We start from the raw sequence: 18102 nt of genomic DNA, 5'->3' as shown, positions 1-18102 counted from the left end.
TGAAGTCCTTTTAGAACTCCAACAAAGGATGTGGGAACATCCCTGTTCAGTACAAGCGGTGAATCGAAGAACAGATACCTGGTGCAACATGCTCCAGGTTTCCAAAAGCCCCAACTGCCTCATCACTCGGTAGTCGTTGAATCGGCTCAGAAAAAAGCCAGGAAACAGAAACCTCACTCTTCTGTCCCACCAGGAAAGGAGCAAACGTTCCTAGATACCTTAGGAAGAAAGGTTTTTCAGGGATCCATGCTGGTATCTCGCATTGCAGCATACCAGCTTTATATGACACAGTACCAAAGGAACTTATGGAAACAAGTTCAAGGTATTGCCGATGATCTCCCTCAGCAATAACAACTGGCTTTGAACACACTTATTACAAAGGGACTGGAATCTGGTAAACACGAGGTACGTGTAGCTTATGATGCTTTTGAAACATCAACTCGCCTATCAGCGTCAGCAATTAATGCAAGAAGGTGGGCTTGACTTAAGGCCTCGGACCTCAGGCAAGAAGTCCAGGAAAGATTGGCGGATCTCCCTTGTACTGGAGACAATCTTTTCGGAGAAAAGATTCAGGCTACTGTCTCTCAGTTAAAAGATCACCACGAGATACTTCGCCAGCTCTCCAAACTGCCATCAGATCAGCCATCCTCCTTAAGAAGATATTACCCACCTGCTTCTTCAGCGCGTCCATACCGTCCACCACAAAGAGGATGTCCACGCCAGCCAAAACAGCAAAAAAACCAACCATCACCACAAACTGGTCCGGCAGTGGGTTTTTGAAATAAATCAAGAGAACAGAAGCCTTTTCCATCAACCCTATGCCCCACTTGCCAGTAGGAGGTCGACTTCATCATTTCAAACACCAATGGAGTCTCATCACAAAAGACCAATGGGTATTAGCCATACTAAATCGGGGATATCGTCTAAAATTCAAAACAATACCCCCGCATTCTCCACCCATTCCACTTTGGACAAGCATGGTCATCACACCTCAACTCCAAGTAGAACTCTCTACTTTGCTGATTGCCAGGGCTATCGAACCAGTGCCCCGGTCTCAACAGGGCAAGGGGTTCTATTCCCGCTATTTCCTAATTCCAAAGAAAATAGGGCAAAGGCCGCCTATCTTAGACCTCCGCAATCTCAACAAATTTCTTCACAAAGAAACATTTCGGATGGTATCCCTGGGAACCATCCTTCCATGCTTCACCGGGGAGATTGGCTCTGTTCTCTAGATCTTCAAGACGCTTATGCACACATACCAATTTCCACACAACATTGCAAGTATCTACAATTCGTAGTGGAAAGAAATCATTACCAGTATCGAGTCCTACCATTCGGACTTGCCTCTGCTCCTCAAGTATTCACAAAATGTCTAGCAGTGGTTGCTGCACATCTAAGAAAAAACAGCATTCATGTTTTTCCATACCTAGACGATTGGCTAATCAGAAGTCCATCCAGGCAGGGAGCTCTGTCTGCCTTAAAAAGCACAATAATACTATTACACTCCCTGGGATTTCTTATCAACTATCAAAAATCTCACATCGACCCATCTCAATTCCTCACATTCATCGGAGCAGACGTCGACACCACAGTGGCGAAAGCTTTTCTTCCAAATGACCGTGCCAACAATCTAGCAAGTTTGGCAAACTCTATAACCCAATACCAGTTCGCATCTGCCCATCAACTACTGGTGCTACTAGGACACATGGCCTTGACAGTACATGTTACCTCTATGGCGAAGTTAGCCATGAGAAGAACTCAATGGACTTTGAAGTCTCAATGGCTACAAGCTTTCCAACCACTGTCATACACAATTCAAATCACCCATCAGTTACGCCTATCGCTCCACTCTGCCACCCCGCGGAGTTGGGTCCGTTACGTTTTATTATTTTATTTTTTTAGCTCATGCATAATGCTACAAACGAGACTGAAGAATGTGCCTGAGAATATCATGGCATGCTGGGCATGCTCAGTAGGTTCAGTTTGCCAGCCAACGTTTCTAGAAACTTTTGACAGAAGCTTTCCGTACCAGGGATAACACCTATTACAAGGTAAGCAATTTTGCTTTTTCATTCGTATTTGATTTCTAGTTGGTTGTTCTGTGTTTGTGTGTCAATAGTATTGCTTATCAGAGGCACTGGAACCAGCAGGGCAATTGCTAACCAACATTTCTCAAGTTGCCTGCATTGAGTGGGTTTCATGCACATTGGACTATGTAGGTCAACCATCTGTATTTCATTTTATCATGCTTACACAACTGTTACATTGAAAGCTGGTCTCCCATTTCAACAGTCAATTCCGCAAGTCATCTTGACCACAGATGCCTCCAACTTGGGATGGGGAGCTCACGTCAACAACCTTCAAACACAAGGGACGTGGACTATGCTCGAAATGAAGTGTCAGATAAACTTCTTAGAACTTCGAGCGATGCGATATGCCCTCTGTGCCTTCAAAGACTGCCTCTCAAACAAGACTGTGCTGATACAAACGGACAACACAGTAGCAATGTGGTACATAAACAGGGAGGCACAGGCTCTTATCTGCTCTGCCAAGAAGCGGTGTAGATTTGGGCTAGGGCTCTAGAGCACTCCATGCATCTCCGAGCAACTTATCTAGCGGGCATACAAAACGTCCTAGCGGACGATCTCAGTCGACATTTCCATCCCCACGAATGGTCTCTGGATCCACGTGTAGCGAGCAAAATCTTTCAACGCTGGGGTCGCCCAACCATAGACCTCTTTGCGTCCAAACTGAACTACAAAGTGGAAAGGTTCTGCTCCCTCCACGGCCGTCAACAAGCATTCCTCAGGGACGCCTTTGCTCACCCCTGGAACACAGGACTTCTATATGTGTATCCTCCAATCCCACTCATAGCCAAAACTCTCGTGAAGCTACAACAGGACAAAGGAACAATGATCCTCATAGCCCCGTATTGGCCTCGACAAGTATGGTTTCCCATACTCCTCGACCTCTCGATCAGAGACCCAATTCGCCTGGGCCCAGCACCCACTCTTGTAACTCTGAATCAGGGCAAGTTGCGTCATCCCAACCTGACAACTCTTGCCCTGACAGCTTGGATGTTGAAAGCTTAATTCTATAACCACTTAATCTTTCAACGCAAGTCTCTAAAGTTCTCGTAGCTTCACGAAAGCCTTCCACACGTACATTTTACCACTTTAAGTGGACTAGATTTACCAAGTGGTGCACACAAAAAGATCTCCTCACCCTTTCTCTTGCCCCACTCCTTCTTTGCTAGATTACGTATGCCACCTTTTGGATTCTGGTCTCCAGACATCCTCTGTAAGGGTACACCTAAGTGCCATAGCAGCATACAACAAGGACATAGGGGATGCGCCAATAACAGCGCAACCCTTAGTAAGTCGGTTTATGAGAAGCTTACTTCACCTTAAGCCTTCCATTTGACCACCGATCACTGAATGGGACCTCAATATAGTACTAACGAGACTCATGCGGTCACCGTTCGAGCCTCTACATTCCTGTGATGAAAGATTTCTTACATGGAAAATATTTTTCTTAGTAGCCATTACATCGGCTAGGAGGGTCAGTGAGTTACAAGCTCTCGTCACATACTCACCCTACACAAGGTTCCTACATGACAAGTAGTCCTTCGCACTCGCCCCAAATTCCTACCAAAAGTGGTAACAGATTTTCATATCAATCAGTCAATAGTCTTGCCCACTTTCTTTCCAAGACCTCACTCTCACCAGGGAGAAGAGAGTCTTACACACATTAGACTGTAAACGAGCACTAGCTTTTTACCTGAACCGCATGGCAATCCATAGGAAATCCACCCAACTCTGTTTCTTTTGACAAAAATAAACCAGGAGTTGCGGTAGGAAAACACTCTCTCCCACTGGCTAGCAGACTGTATCGAATTCTGTTATGAAAAAGCGAACATTTCTCTCCAGGGGCGAGTAAAAGCACATTCAGTAAGGGCTATGTCTACATCAGTAGCACACTACCGTTCAGTGCTTATTCTTGACATATATAAAGCTGCAACATGGAGTTCCCTTCACACCTTTGCAGCTCATTATTGTTTGGACAGAGAAGGACGACAAGATTCAGCCTTTGGAAAATCTGTCTTAAAGAACTTATTTCCAGTATAACACCAACTCCTCCTACATCCATCCTGCTGTGATTTCAGGCTGCCTCATTTTTTCCAGCAGTACACCTGTTGTGCTTGTTGCACAAGGTGTATGCTGTTGGTATAATATAAGAATGACTCGGCCTATAGCTTGCTAATCACCCATATGTGAGGACTGTCATCCTGATTGTCCTGGGATAAAGCAAAATTGCTTACCTTGTAATAGGTGTTATCCCAGGACAGCAGGATGTAGTCCTCACAGAACCCACCCGCCACCCCGCGGAGTTGGGTCCGTTACGTTTTATTTTATTTTTTTAGCTCACGCATAATGGTACAAATGAGCCTGAAGAATGTGGCTGAGAATATCATGGCATGCTGGGCATGCTCAGCAGGTTCAGTGTGCCAGCCAAACGTTTCTGGAAACTTTTGACAGAAGTTTTCCATACCAGGGCTCCATCTGATGATGTCACCCATATGTGAGGACTACTTCCTGCTGTCCTGGGATAACACCTATTACAAGGTAAGCAGTTTTGCTTTTTCATTCGTATTTGACTTCTAGTTGGTTGTTCTGTGTTTGTGTGTCAGTAGTATTGCTTATCAGAGACACTGGAACCAGCAGGGCAATTGCTAACCAACATTTCTCACGTTGCCCGCGTTGAGTGGGTTTCATGCACATTGGACTATGTAGGTCAACCATCTGTGTTTCATTTTATCATGCTTGCACAACTGTTACAGCTATGGGAAAGAAATCTTCCTTTCTTCTCTGTTCTAGAGGAACTAAGGGTGTGGAATGGGGAACATTCTTTTCCATACCTGCGTATGCCTCTAAGGGTGGGGTCTCCTTTTGGCACATCTGACATACCTCCCAGCAAGATTGACAGCCTTGCACAGGAAGACTAATTATGTAGTGTTTCTCTTTGCTCATAGAAACAAAGAAATCCTTTTCATTTTCCCTTGCACTTAGAAGAAGCACCTGAGATTTTCACCTTCGCTGTAATACTGTTGTAGCAAGCCAGTGGGAATTCACTCTTCCCCAACAATTGTCAGCAGGTCTGTGACCCACTAAAAATGCTGCTAACATCATTGAAGTTCTCTTTTTTGCAAGTACTGTGGTCTGATGGCAAATCGATCTACTTCTTCTTAGTCCAAGGGAGAAAAAGAAGGGATAGACTTCAAGAAGCCAGACAAAACTCTTCAGGTGCTGAAAATGCTGGTCTCTAGAATGCAGGTGCGAACACTGCCAAAATCATCCATTAAAATAGAAAAAGCCCGAGCAAAGTTAGAGAGGGGGAGATGTGCAGTAATTGATATGAGGGAAAAACCGGGGACAGAAGAGTGCTCACAGAAAGAAAAGGAAGACGTCAGGAAGCCAGGGGTTGAAAGGCATGGGGATAATTCTTGACGTATTGGACAAGCATCTGGATCGCTAAAGCTACTTTGAACCCTTTGTAGCCCCAAGGACTCTCACACATTTGGTTTTTTTGCCTTCTAGTATGTTTGCGTCATTAAAATCATGAGAAAGCAATTAATTGCAGATTCTGAAATGGAATCCTCCTCTTTGAGATTGTGGAATTGCAAGCATATGTAGAGTGATTTTCCAAGGCATCTCCATGGGTGAAATGGTGTTTTCCTTGTAGTAATGGCTTCTTATAAAATTGCAGATACATAAATGGGTACATTTATGTGCGTACTACCTGTACTTTCTGAGCAGAGTTGTTCTCAGGGAGGGTTTGCACTTAAGCATAAACATTTCCATTTCAGGCAGTGTCAATGTAAAATTTCAAGAAAAATTTCTATGTATATAAAGGTATAGTTGTGTGTATGTGTAGTTTTGGTGGGATAATTTTCAAAGCACACTTATGCATATAAGTTTTTTTTAAAAAACTGATGTAACTTATGTGCAAATTTGCCCTCTCAATTATGCGAGTTATTGCAGATTTTCCCTCCTTTGTATAGGTAGTTTGTCAGTTATGCTGCATTCAGTCTGTTCCTGCCCTATTCCCTCTGAAAAGAACTGCAGTTTTTGTTTCTTCCTTGTTAGTATAAAGCATTTCATGTCTTAATTTTTAAAATGTGAAATTAATGCAACTTTTTTTTTTAATTCAGGCCTTTGAGGTGGACCCTGAGAAGTTTTCTAGTAGAATAGAGTGTGAAGTTCCAAATAATGACCTCAACAGATTCAGAGGCTTCCTGTAAGTAGTTGGGGGAACATTTTCCAAGAGCTCCAGTTCAGCTTATTTTGAAGTTGCTTTGCTCATTTTATTTAAACATTTTTTTCCCAGCTCAGAGCTTTAGGCAACTTCCTTCCTAATGCTTTTGTGTAATACCAGTGATAGAGAAAGCAATTTCCTTGTGTATCCACTTATGCTTAGTAGTAGTTTACACACTGACAAGGCCGATGCATAGCCACGGGTTAGGAAAATTGATGCTCGTAAATTGTGTCCATTTTCCTAACCTGACCACCGTTAAGACTTTTTTTTTTTAATTTATTTTTTACATTGCTACTTTCTGTGGTTCCTCCGGCTTAATAACGCCATGATATTAAGTCGGAAGAACCACAGAAAAGCATTATTTTCTGCTTTTCAGCTCAACTTTTGGGACTCCTCAAAATTTAATACCAACTCCAGGGCTGGCATAAATTTTTGAGGGTTAAAATGTGCGCATTAGGTGCACAGTTATTTTTTTACATTAGGTAATAGCTAATAATCTCATCAACATGGTCCTTGTTTGATCGTGCGTTTTGGAAGTGCTTTTCCCCTTATTGTATCAGGGGTTATAGACTCGCATCTAAACGCACATCCAGCTGGGGGTTAACCTGGGCGCTAGCATGAGTGCATGGTATTGTATCAGCCTGAGAGTGCTGAACTGTGCAGTGTACACGTCCTGAGCCACACACGGGTGGCTTCTCAGAGGTCCTAAATCTGACTCATGTATACCACAATTTAAACCACTTCATTTTTAAAATTGCACAGACAAAAATGGAGCACATCCCTATCAGTTAGCGTCCTATTAGTTCTTATGCAGTCTGTTAATATAGTAGTCAAATGACTATATGCTGTAATACATCCTGCTGATGTATTAATTAAAGAACTTGCCTAGTTTGTATGGATGTTTTATTAGGGCACTATTTAAAAAGATAAAAATCATAGATTGCTGAAGAACAGAATTTTCAGTTAAAAAAAAAAAAAAAAAAAATCTAAACAAACATCAAGATCATGTCAGATGTTAATAGTGATTATAAATATGACCAATGCACCATGTGCTTGGGTTTTTCTGTTGTATAATCAACTAGCCTGGGAATCATCCCTCCTTTAGAACTAGGAGCTGAGAAAGAAGAGAATTAGTAATGCAAGCCTTGGAAACCCCTCCCTGGTGGTCTGAGAGGCTGAGGAAGAGTGTAGGCTTGAAGTTCTTCCTGCTTCCCTGAAACACAGAGTCTGAGTGCCATCAAAATGCTACAAAAAATAATTTCTGTTTTCTTTCTTTTTTTGGGTGGTGGTGTGTGTTGGTTTTTCTGGGTTTCCATTATCATTGGTTAGGGCCCAATCATGACCAGGCATATTGTTACCTTTGTGACTGGATATTTCAGTGTTCCCAGAAGTCCAGGGCCTGTAAAATGGAGGAACTACAAAGGTCTCTCAGGAGCCACAGCCAGTCCTCCTTCCAAGTGCAGCCTTGTCTTGCTCCCCAGGTGCCTTGAAAAAGTCTCCTTCCTCGATGGAGAAGGCTAGGGCTGAGCAAAAAAAAAAATTGGGATTTGGCAAAAAGAAGCAACACCATTTTTCAGAGCCGGAGTCAGTGAAGCAGCCAGCACTGAAAAATTATAGACTCTCAGAGCTGTTGTTGCAGCCAACGTTCTATTCTCCAGTGCATCAAGCCCTGGCACCATCAGTGCATACGAGGTATACCTCCAGCGCTTGTAATACACAAGGGGCCGGAGCCTTTGCATTCAATGCATTGAACATCAGCACCGCTGATGCTAGCTTCTCTAACGCCACGTGAGTCAGACCAAACTTCTGCATCATCAACACACTGAGCCGTGGTTTTTGATATGACTCTTCACTAAATCACCAACTTCTGCAATACATTTAGGTACATATTCAGGGTAATACCCTTCATTTATCTCTGCCAATTACTAGAGCCATGTCATGTTCGTGATTACTGGAGAGGGCCTACGCCATGAGATACCAGATCTCATTTGCTCCACGATGCCCTTTGTTATTTAGCTAGTTCCAAACCAACTTTTACACAGGATGTGTAAGACATCTCAGTCTTAATTTCTGAAGATGTTCCACCTCCAACATCCAGCCAAAGGGCACGTCATCTCTTAGAACAAGTGGCAGAGTTGGTGTAGACTTTCTTTACCTCTCTGACAACTAAAGATGATGAAGGTATTCTTCATTCTCACAGGACAAGCAGGATGGTTGTCCTCACAAATGGGTGACATCGAGGATGGAGCCCACCACGGAAAACTTCTGTCAAAGTTTAAACAGAACTTTGACTGGCCCCTACTGGGCATGCCCAGCAAGGCACTGACCCTGCAGCCAGCAGGGGTCTCCCTTCAGTCTTCTTTTTTCCGCGCAGCAGTTGCCACGCGGTGAAAGGAGCTCTCTTACCACGTTCCTGACAGGAATTCGGTATTTTTCTTTCCGAAGAAAATTTGCCCCTCAGGGGTCTCCCTTCGACAAATTTTTGTCACCTCCGCGGAAACCGGTAAGTTTTTTGCCTTTTTTCTTCGACTACCGTCGAATTTGGCCCTCGAGGCCTGTTGGCAATTACCGAGCCCGCGACTAAATTTGGCCTTAAGCCATGGCGACGGGGTTCCGTCGATGCCCGGATTGTACCCGGACTATGTCAATCACAGACCCCCATAGGGTTTGTGTTTTGTGTTTGGGTAGTGAGCATGATGTCCTGACTTGCACCAAATGTGCCCTAATGACACCTAAGGGTCGCAAAGCCAGGATGGAGAAGATGGGGCTCCTCTTCCATGCACCCACCCCAACGCCATCGATAGCATCGACGTCATCGGAACCGGCACCATCGAAGTTGCACCACCATCGTCAACCCTCCGGTGACCGGCCACCATCGATGACTTCTCGGCCGTCGACTCCTGTCCCCTCCCCGGATGGGCGAGGAGACCGGAAGGACAAGCATCGCCATCGACGGCACAAGTCTCGGCCTGTCGAGGATCCACAGTCATCGACCTCTGAACAAGCCGAGCCACCGACTAAGAGGCCTCGTTCAGACTTGGCACCGTCCACGTCTCGTTCGCAGGCATCGAGGAAACCCTCGCCCTCTCGGGGTGTGGGAGCCGTGATCCCACCGGTTACGGTGGTCCCTCTGGCTCTGCCTCAGCCTCCCTCTCCCGTCGAGCCGGGTATTGTTACCCCTGGTCTCCGGGCAGAACTGGACCGGCTGGTCCAGGAGGCCATCGAGAAAGCGATGCAAAGATTCCAACCTCCATTGGCACCGTCTCCGGCACCGATTCCGGCACCGCCACCGGCATCGACCCCGGCACCGACTCCGCCACCGAGGAAGGAACCGACCACCGAACCTTTGGTGGAAGCGCTGGCACCGCTACTACAACGTATGGAGGCACTTGTACATGCCCTCCCATCGATAATTCCAGTAGCACCGACAGCGCCATCGTCTCCGACTGGATTTTCATCGGCGGGAGAAACACCGTTCCTGATTCCCCCTTCCGGGGTGGTCCCATCGGTGCCTTCTCGTATATCTCCACCGATTTATCCTTTGGCTCCATCGGTTCCAAGACTGGCACCGACTCCATCGGCAGCACCGAAACCCTCGTTGCCGTTCCCAGTACCGATTGTACCACCGGTTCCTCCAAGGTTTCCTTCGATGCCTTCGGATCCTCAACCAGGTCCATCGGGGCTTCAACCCCCAAGTGATCCCTATGATACCTGGGGTGATGATACCTCTTCTGACACAGATTTACCATCACCGCCTTCTCCTACAGAGAGTAGAAAAAGATCTCCTCCAGAGGATCTCTCCTTTATTAATTTTGTAAAGGAGATGTCCGAAATTGTACCTTTTCAGCTGCAATCTGAGACCGATGACAGACACCAGATGATGGAACTGCTTCAATTTTTGGACGCTCCAAAAATCATCGCTTCCATCCCCATTCACCAGGTGTTTCTCGATCTCTTAAAGAAAAACTGGGAATCTCCTTCATCTGTATCACCAGTTAACAAGAAGGCTGACTCCACATACCTTGTCCAGTCAGCACCAGGCTTTCAAAAGCCTCAACTGGATCATCGCTCTGTTGTGGTGGAGTCCGCACAAAGAAAAGCCAAGCGTCTCAAGCCACACTCCTCCACTCCGCCGGTCAAGGACAATAAATTCCTAGACAGTGTGGGACGGAAAGTGTACCATGGAGCTATGCTGATTTCTCGCATAGCCTCATATCAACTCTACATGACGCAATATAACAGAGCCATCCTTAAACAGATGCAAGATTTTGCTGACACATTACCTGACCAATACCAGCCACAGCTTCAGGCCCTTCTTAACAAAGGGTTTGAAGCGGGGAAGCACGAGATTAGAACGGCTTATGACATCTTCGATGCCTCCACAAAGGTTTCAGCTACTGCCATCTCGGCCAGACGTTGGGCTTGGTTAAAGTCATCCAACCTTCGCCCAGAGGTCCAGGATCGTTTAGCGGATTTACCCTGCTTAGGGGACAATTTGTTTGGAGAACAAATTCAGCAAATAGTAGCTGAATTGAAAGATCACCACGAGACGTTAAAACAACTTTCTTCTGTTCCGTCTGAGGTTTCCTCCAAACAACCACTTAAGAAGGACTCTAAGAAGTCGTTCTTTCGGCCACGCCGTTACTACCCTCCATCGGCCAGGCCTCGTCCAGCTCGATCCTCTACTAGGCCTCAGCCGCGTCAGCCTAGGAAACAAAGGCCTACTGTAGCCCCTCCTCCTGGGCCTGCGGTTGGCCTTTGACTCCCCTGTAGGGAACACATGCCAAACCCCTCTTCCAGACATTCCTGTAGGAGGTCGACTGTACCATTTTCTACAACCTTGGTTGCAGATCACCTCAGATCAGTGGGTGCTAACAATTATCGCACAGGGTTACCACCTCAACTTCATAACTCTTCCGGCAGACTCCCCGCCTCTTCAAGCGTGGAGTCTATCCACCCATTTGGCTCAATTACAACAGGAAGTGTCTCTTCTTCTGCAATCAAATGCTATAGAACCCGTTCCTCCCTCTCAACGAGGCAAGGGATTCTATTCCAGATACTTCCTAATACCAAAGAAATCAGGGGGACTACGTCCCATTTTGGACCTTCGAGCCCTCAACAAATACCTTCAAAAAGAGAAGTTCAAAATGGTAACCCTAGGCGCGCTGCTCCCTCTGCTACAAAGAGGGGATTGGCTGTGCTCTCTCGACCTCAAGGACGCTTATACCCACATTGCGATCACACAATCCCATCGCAAATATCTGCGGTTTCTCGTAGGCCACGACCATTATCAATACCGTGTCCTACCTTTCGGTCTGGCTTCTGCCCCACGAGTCTTTACCAAATGTCTCGTAGTGGTAGCAGCATTCTTAAGGAAGGAAGGTGTCCACGTCTACCCCTACCTGGACGATTGGCTAATCAGGGCCTCCACCCAACAGATAGCTCAATCCTCCCTAAAATTGACAATTCAAACACTCCTTTCCTTAGGGTTTCTTGTCAATTACGAGAAATCTTGCTTAGTCCCGTCTCAAACCTTATTCTTCATTGGAGCAGACTTGGACACCTTACAGGCAAAGGCTTACCTTCCTCTTCAGAGGGTCCACACCCTAATGTCCCTGGCTCGCCAGCTCCAGTCTCAGAACACTGCCACGGCTCGCCAGTTCCTCATTCTCCTAGGACACATGGCATCCTCGGTTCAAGTCACTCCCATGACCCGACTAGCCATGAGAGTAACACAATGGACTCTACGACACCAATGGATTCAAGCTTTTCAGCCTCTGTCCTCCATAGTCACAGTCACACAAGCGCTGCGCCTATCCTTAACCTGGTGGACGACTCAGGTCAACCTCCTTCAGGGCTTACCTTTTCTTCCACCGGATCCGCAAGTAATCCTAACCACCGACGCTTCTCACATCGGTTGGGGAGCCCATGTGGACGACTTTCAAACCCAAGGGTTATGGTCCAAAGAGGAAGCCGAACACCAGATCAATTTCCTGGAACTTCGAGCAATCCGCTATGCGCTCCGCACTTTCAAAGATCATCTCTTTCATCAGATAATCTTAATCCAGACGGACAACCAAGTGGCCATGTGGTACATAAACAAGCAGGGAGGCACAGGCTCCTTCCTTCTGTGTCAGGAAGCTGCGCAGATCTGGGCGGAAGCCCTCTCCCACTCCATGTACCTCAGGGCCACTTACCTGCCGGGAGTAGACAATGTATTGGCAGACCAGCTGAGCCGTGTCTTCCACCTACACGAGTGGTCACTCGATCCTCTGGTAGCGACCTCTCTGTTTCACAAGTGGGGTTCTCCCCGCATAGACCTCTTTGCGTCCCCTCGGAACCACAAAGTGGACGATTACTGCTCTCTCATTCGGAGCCAGCACTCTCGGCCGAGGGATGCATTCTCCCTCAAGTGGACAACCGGTCTGCTCTATGCATTCCCTCCACTCCCTCTTGTGTCAAAGACTCTCGTGAAGCTACGCCAGGACGGAGGAACCATGATCCTGATAGCACCTTACTGGCCACGCCAAGTATGGTTTCCAATACTCCAGGATCTCTCCATCCGCAGGCACATTCCTCTGGGAAAGGATCCGCATCTGCTCACTCAAAACGACGGATGCCTCCTCCATCCCAACCTCCAAGCCTTGTCCCTGACGGCATGGATGTTGAAAGGTTAGTCCTTCAACCATTTAACCTTTCAGATTCCGTTTCTCGGGTCCTGATAGCTTCACGAAAGCCTTCCACAAGAAAGTCTTACTCATACAAATGGAAAAGGTACACATCATGGTGCACTTCTCAGTCCCTTGATCCCCTTTCCTGTCCAATCTCCAAATTCTTGGACTATTTATGGCATCTCTCTGAATCAGGTCTTAAAACCTCTTCTATCAGAATGCATGTCAGTGCGGTAGCCGCCTTCCATAAGGGTATTGGGGGTAATCCTATTTCAGTGCAACCCCTAGTAACACGCTTTCTTAAGGGCTTACTCCATCTAAAGCCACCCTTGCGTCCTCCGGCCCCATCCTGGGACCTTAACCTGGTTCTTGGTCGTCTAATGAAACCTCCTTTCGAACCTCTGCACTCCTGTGACTTGAAATATCTCACTTGGAAAGTGTTATTCCTTTTGGCTGTTACTTCAGCTCGCAGGGTTAGTGAATTACAGGCCCTAGTTACCTATCCGCCTTACACTAAGCTCCTGCAGGACCGGGCGGTACTCCGCACTCACCCTAAATTTTTACCTAAGGTAGTTTCGGAGTTTCATATCAATCAATCTATCGTACTACCTATCTTTTTTCCCAGGCCCCACTCCAACTCTGGAGAGCAGACCCTGCATACCCTAGACTGTAAACGGGCTCTAGCATTTTACCTAGACCGTACAGTTTCCCACAGGAAGAGCACTCAATTATTCGTCTCTTTCCATCCTAATAAGTTGGGACAACCTGTGGGTAAGCAGGCTCTTTCTTCCTGGTTGGCGGACTGCATTTCTTTTTGCTATGAGCAAGCTGGCATTCCTTTTCAAGACCGTATTAAAGCACACTCTGTGAGGGCCATGGCGACGTCAGTGGCACACCTTCGATCGGTGCCGCTTCCTGACATCTGCAAAGCTGCAACCTGGAGTTCTCTCCATACTTTTGCAGCCCATTATTGTTTGGACAAGACTGGAAGACAGGACTCCATCTTCGGCCAGTCTGTCTTGCGTAACCTTTTTCCAACCTGATGTACCAACACCCTTCCACCTACCTGGTAGGGTGCGGATGCCCTTTCCCAAATTTCTCCTCAGTTGTTGTGCCTGCTGCACACCGTTGGGTACATTTGGTGCAGGTCGGGACATCCTCAGCTCGGTACTCACCCATTTGTGAGGACAACCATCCTGCTTGTCCTGTGAGAAAGCAAATGTTGCTTACCTGATGTAACAGGTGTTCTCACAGGACAGCAGGATGTTAGTCCTCACGAAACCCGCCCGCCTCCCCGCGGTGTTGGGTTCGTTTTATTTTTACTTTCTAGGCACTGCCTGTAGCTTTGAAAATCAGACTGAAGGGAGACCCCTGCTGGCTGCAGGGTCAGTGCCTTGCTGGGCATGCCCAGTAGGGGCCAGTCAAAGTTCTGTTTAAACTTTGACAGAAGTTTTCCGTGGTGGGCTCCATCCTCGATGTCACCCATTTGTGAGGACTAACATCCTGCTGTCCTGTGAGAACACCTGTTACATCAGGTAAGCAACATTTGCTACCTCTCCTTTCCAGGATATCAGATTTACTCCCCTAAGAAGGAGTCTCAGTATCCCTTGATGTATACTCCATCAGATCCCCTGTGGTCTACTTCCAGCCCTCACTACTAGCTTTTAGCAGAGTACAGCCAGTCAGAGGATGTCTACTAGAAATACATCCCTCCGGAGCAACCAAGGACGACTCTTCAGTCTCCTACTTCATCACTGAGATCCTGATTCCTTCTTCTCTAAGTTCTGAGGAGGGTTCAACAGGCATATCCTTTGACTGAACACCTGAGCCTCTGAAACATTCATCTCCACCTGAATATCTCTGTTCCTCCAAGTTTCTGGATAAGTTGGGTAAAGTGCATGGAGTCTGTGTCCAAAAAGACAAGGACCCTCGCATAGAAGTCTTTGGCCTTTTCCAGATCCTAGATACACTGGCGGAGCTTGCTGCCGTTCCAATACATGCTATCCTGCAAGAGTTATAAACATGGTGAGAGAATCTGATTTCATGTGCCCCAGTAGCCAGGAAATTAGTTCTCAAGTACAGGGTCCAGAAGACTCCAGGTTTTGGAATAGTGCGGCCGCCGGCTACCTCATCAAACATGGTAGTGGATTTGGCTTTAAAGAGTACAAAAAAGACCAGAATATTTCTAAACACTCCATCAGGGAAAGATCTCAAGCTTCTGGATTATTTTGGTAAAAGTGTTCCAAAGCTCCATGCTTAATGCATGTATTTCTGCTTATCTGTTCTATATGGTTCAGTACTTAATTTGATTGCATTCAAAAACTGAAGCCTTTTTCTTCTTCCAGGGACTAGCAGCTCTGCATACCCATAGCCACTCCTAGATGAGGAAGAGTGAATACACAATCTATTTGATCTGTTTAAGAGGTGTTCAATATGACAGCCTGCTCCTCAGGAGCCTCAATTGGAGTATGCTGAATGGCTTGGTTGAGAGCCAGCAATTCTGCGCAATGATGTTTCCTGTCTGAGACACCATCTCTTCGGAGAAAAGCTTAGAGAAACAGTCGCTGAAATCAAGAAGCAAAATCTGATAGTCCAATCACTTTCTTCCACCTCAGAGTAACAATCTACTTCATGGTAGCCCTACTACACTTCAGAGGTCATACTTCTTAGAGAGGTCATACTTCTGCCAATTCAGTGATACTAAGCTCTGCCTCTTCTTCTGCAACAATAATAGTTTCTGGTTCACAGATGACAATACAAAACCATCATAAGATGAAACAGCAGTCCCAGCCCAAGCCTGGACTGTTTTTTTTTTTGTGTTTTTTTTTTTTTTGGACCAGCATCCAAACCAGCACATATTCTCACTGGAAGGGAGGAGAGTTTGTCACTACCTAGAAGAATGGCACAAGATTACCAAAGATTGCTGGGTTCTCAAGACTGTAGAGTATGATTACCGCTTATGTTTCTCCTGACTTCTCCTGACTTCTCATGTTTTCTCTTTGCTATTTTCTACTCCCTCTATTTCCTTATTCCCAAGAAATCCAGGGGATTGAGATCTGTTCTGGATTTAAGGAATCTGAACAGGAATTTACTCCAGGAGAAATTAAAAATTCATTTTCCTAGGACAAGCAGGATGGGTGACATCAGATGGAGCCCGGCACAGAAAACTTTTGTCAAAATTTCTAGAAACTTTGACAGACACACTGAGCATGCCCAGCAAGCCACCATCGATGTGGGATCCCTCTTCAGTCTTTTTTTCTGCAACGCTGAAGCCTTGTGACTGTGGAGCTCGTGCTCTTTTTGTGTGGAAAGCATCCTCCGTTCTTCCCGAGTCCCTTTGGCTCCCTCTGCACTTTTTGTAGTGTCTTTCAGGTGCCGTGGTAAATGTTTTCCCGTTGTTCGCGGTCAGTCACCAATGGTGCCATCTCCAGGTAGCCGCTGAGCACTGACTGTGCGCCAAGCTCTTTTTTTTCCATGGTATCATCCGGTTTTCGTTGTTGCTCCCAGTACCCCCCGGACTATGTCCAACACAGATACCCATGATGTCTGTGCTCTGAGCTTGGGGGCATTGCATGATGTCTGTGGCTGCAATTTTTGTGCCCAGATGACCACCCAAGGGCCTACAGGTGTGCCTCTATAAGATGGAGAAATTGTTTGGCGACAAAAAGTCGGAACCCTTGACATCGGGGACTTTGATGTCAAAGGGTAAAGAGATTTCTGCGTCCCTGAACCCTTTTGTGTCTACTCATTTACCGGTCGCCAGTTTAGAACTAGGTGTGGGGAACCATCCAATGTCTGTTCTCGTTCCAGGTCTGGATCCTTGCCATCTCCCTCTGCTCCGGGGAAAGATTGGGCCAAGCACTGAGGGAAATCAAGAAAACATCGCCATAGATCCTTGTCTTTGCATATGTCAGACCATGGGAGGGCACCGGCACTGCTCGTGCTGCCCCCCCCCCCCCCCCCAAGCGGTCCCGGGTCAAAACCTTGCCTTCCAGGCAACCCAAAGAACCACAGCGATCCCCACTGAGATCTGTGGAGGGCACAGATCCCCCCCCCCCCCCCCCTATATGGTTCTGGGGCCGATCTAATTTGTCTGCCGCCACCTCCTCCTCAGGCCTGTCCACATCAGCATTCGAGGAGGAATTAGAGAGACGTGCGGCTGGTGGTCAGCTGGGCCCTACAGGGCATCGGGCCACTGGTTCTACCAGACTGCCACCTGAGCAGACTCCATTGGTGCTTGCGCCTTTGCTGGAGTGGCTGGACCTGCTGCTCGGTGTCTTGCCAACACAGCCTGTCTTGATACCCAGAGTGCCATTTACAATGAAAGGGGCATCAATGCATTCTCCACCAGTGACTATCTCGGTTAGTGACTCCTCAGATGAAGATGGTCGATAGGGGTCGATGGCACCTCTACCTCGCAAGGTACCTCGACCAGGGCTAACTCTCCCAGGGCCTTCAGGATCGATACCCTTGGAGATACCGATTCCCCTCAGTGCTATCAGTGCCCGCGGGGCCTTTGGGGCCAGTGCATCCTCCACTTCAAGCGGTGCCTTCGGGGCCCACACCAGTTCCATTGATGCCTCTGAGGCCATCGGAAACTTGGCATAAAATCTCGCTTGGGGCTCCACCTCAGGTGTCCCTAGGCACTCAGAATGAGGAGGAGGTTGCCCCTTTTGATCCTTGGAAGGGTGAGGCATTTCCATCCTCGACAGAGGACTCCGAGGTCTTTCCCTACGAGCCATCTCCTCTAGAGGAAAGGCATATGTCTCTACCCGAGATCTTAACTTTTGCCAGATTTGTGAAGCTCCTCACTTGAACAGGACTCTAGAAACAAGATGCCAGAAGTTCTGCAATTTGTAGATGCTCCAAAAGAGGTGGTTGCCATACCAGTGCATGACATCTTTAAAGATTTGGTTGTCCGTCTTTGGGAGCGCCCCATTTCCATTCCGCCAGTGGAATGATGCTGTCTATCTGGTTCAACCCACGACCAGATTTGAACGCCATCGACTTCCACACCAGTCGGTAGTGGTGGAATCTGCCTTAAAGAAGGCAAAGAGGTTGCGCATTCATGCTTCAGCTCATCCAGGCTGAGAACAAAAGGCCTTGGTCTTTGGTT

General features: G+C 47.0%; 1 protein-coding gene across 6 annotated transcripts in view; it reads left to right on the top strand.

The window, feature by feature from the left end:
- ATP10D (ATPase phospholipid transporting 10D (putative)) overlaps positions 1–18102 on the top strand; it is a 363249-nt gene that overhangs the window by 165168 nt on the left and 179979 nt on the right. For all 6 annotated transcript variants that reach the window (XM_029588247.1, XM_029588237.1, XM_029588263.1 and 3 more), the window contains one exon: positions 6212–6297. In XM_029588247.1, the coding sequence (XP_029444107.1) occupies positions 6212–6297 (86 nt within the window). Of the gene's footprint in view, positions 1–6211; positions 6298–18102 lie in introns of those variants that run through there.

Source organism: Rhinatrema bivittatum, chromosome 1 (genome assembly GCF_901001135.1).
Source record: "Rhinatrema bivittatum chromosome 1, aRhiBiv1.1, whole genome shotgun sequence".
In the NCBI taxonomy this organism is placed as follows: domain Eukaryota; kingdom Metazoa; phylum Chordata; class Amphibia; order Gymnophiona; family Rhinatrematidae; genus Rhinatrema; species Rhinatrema bivittatum.
Note: the sequence above shows the minus strand (reverse complement) of the source record. Positions and strands in the feature narration are given on the sequence as shown.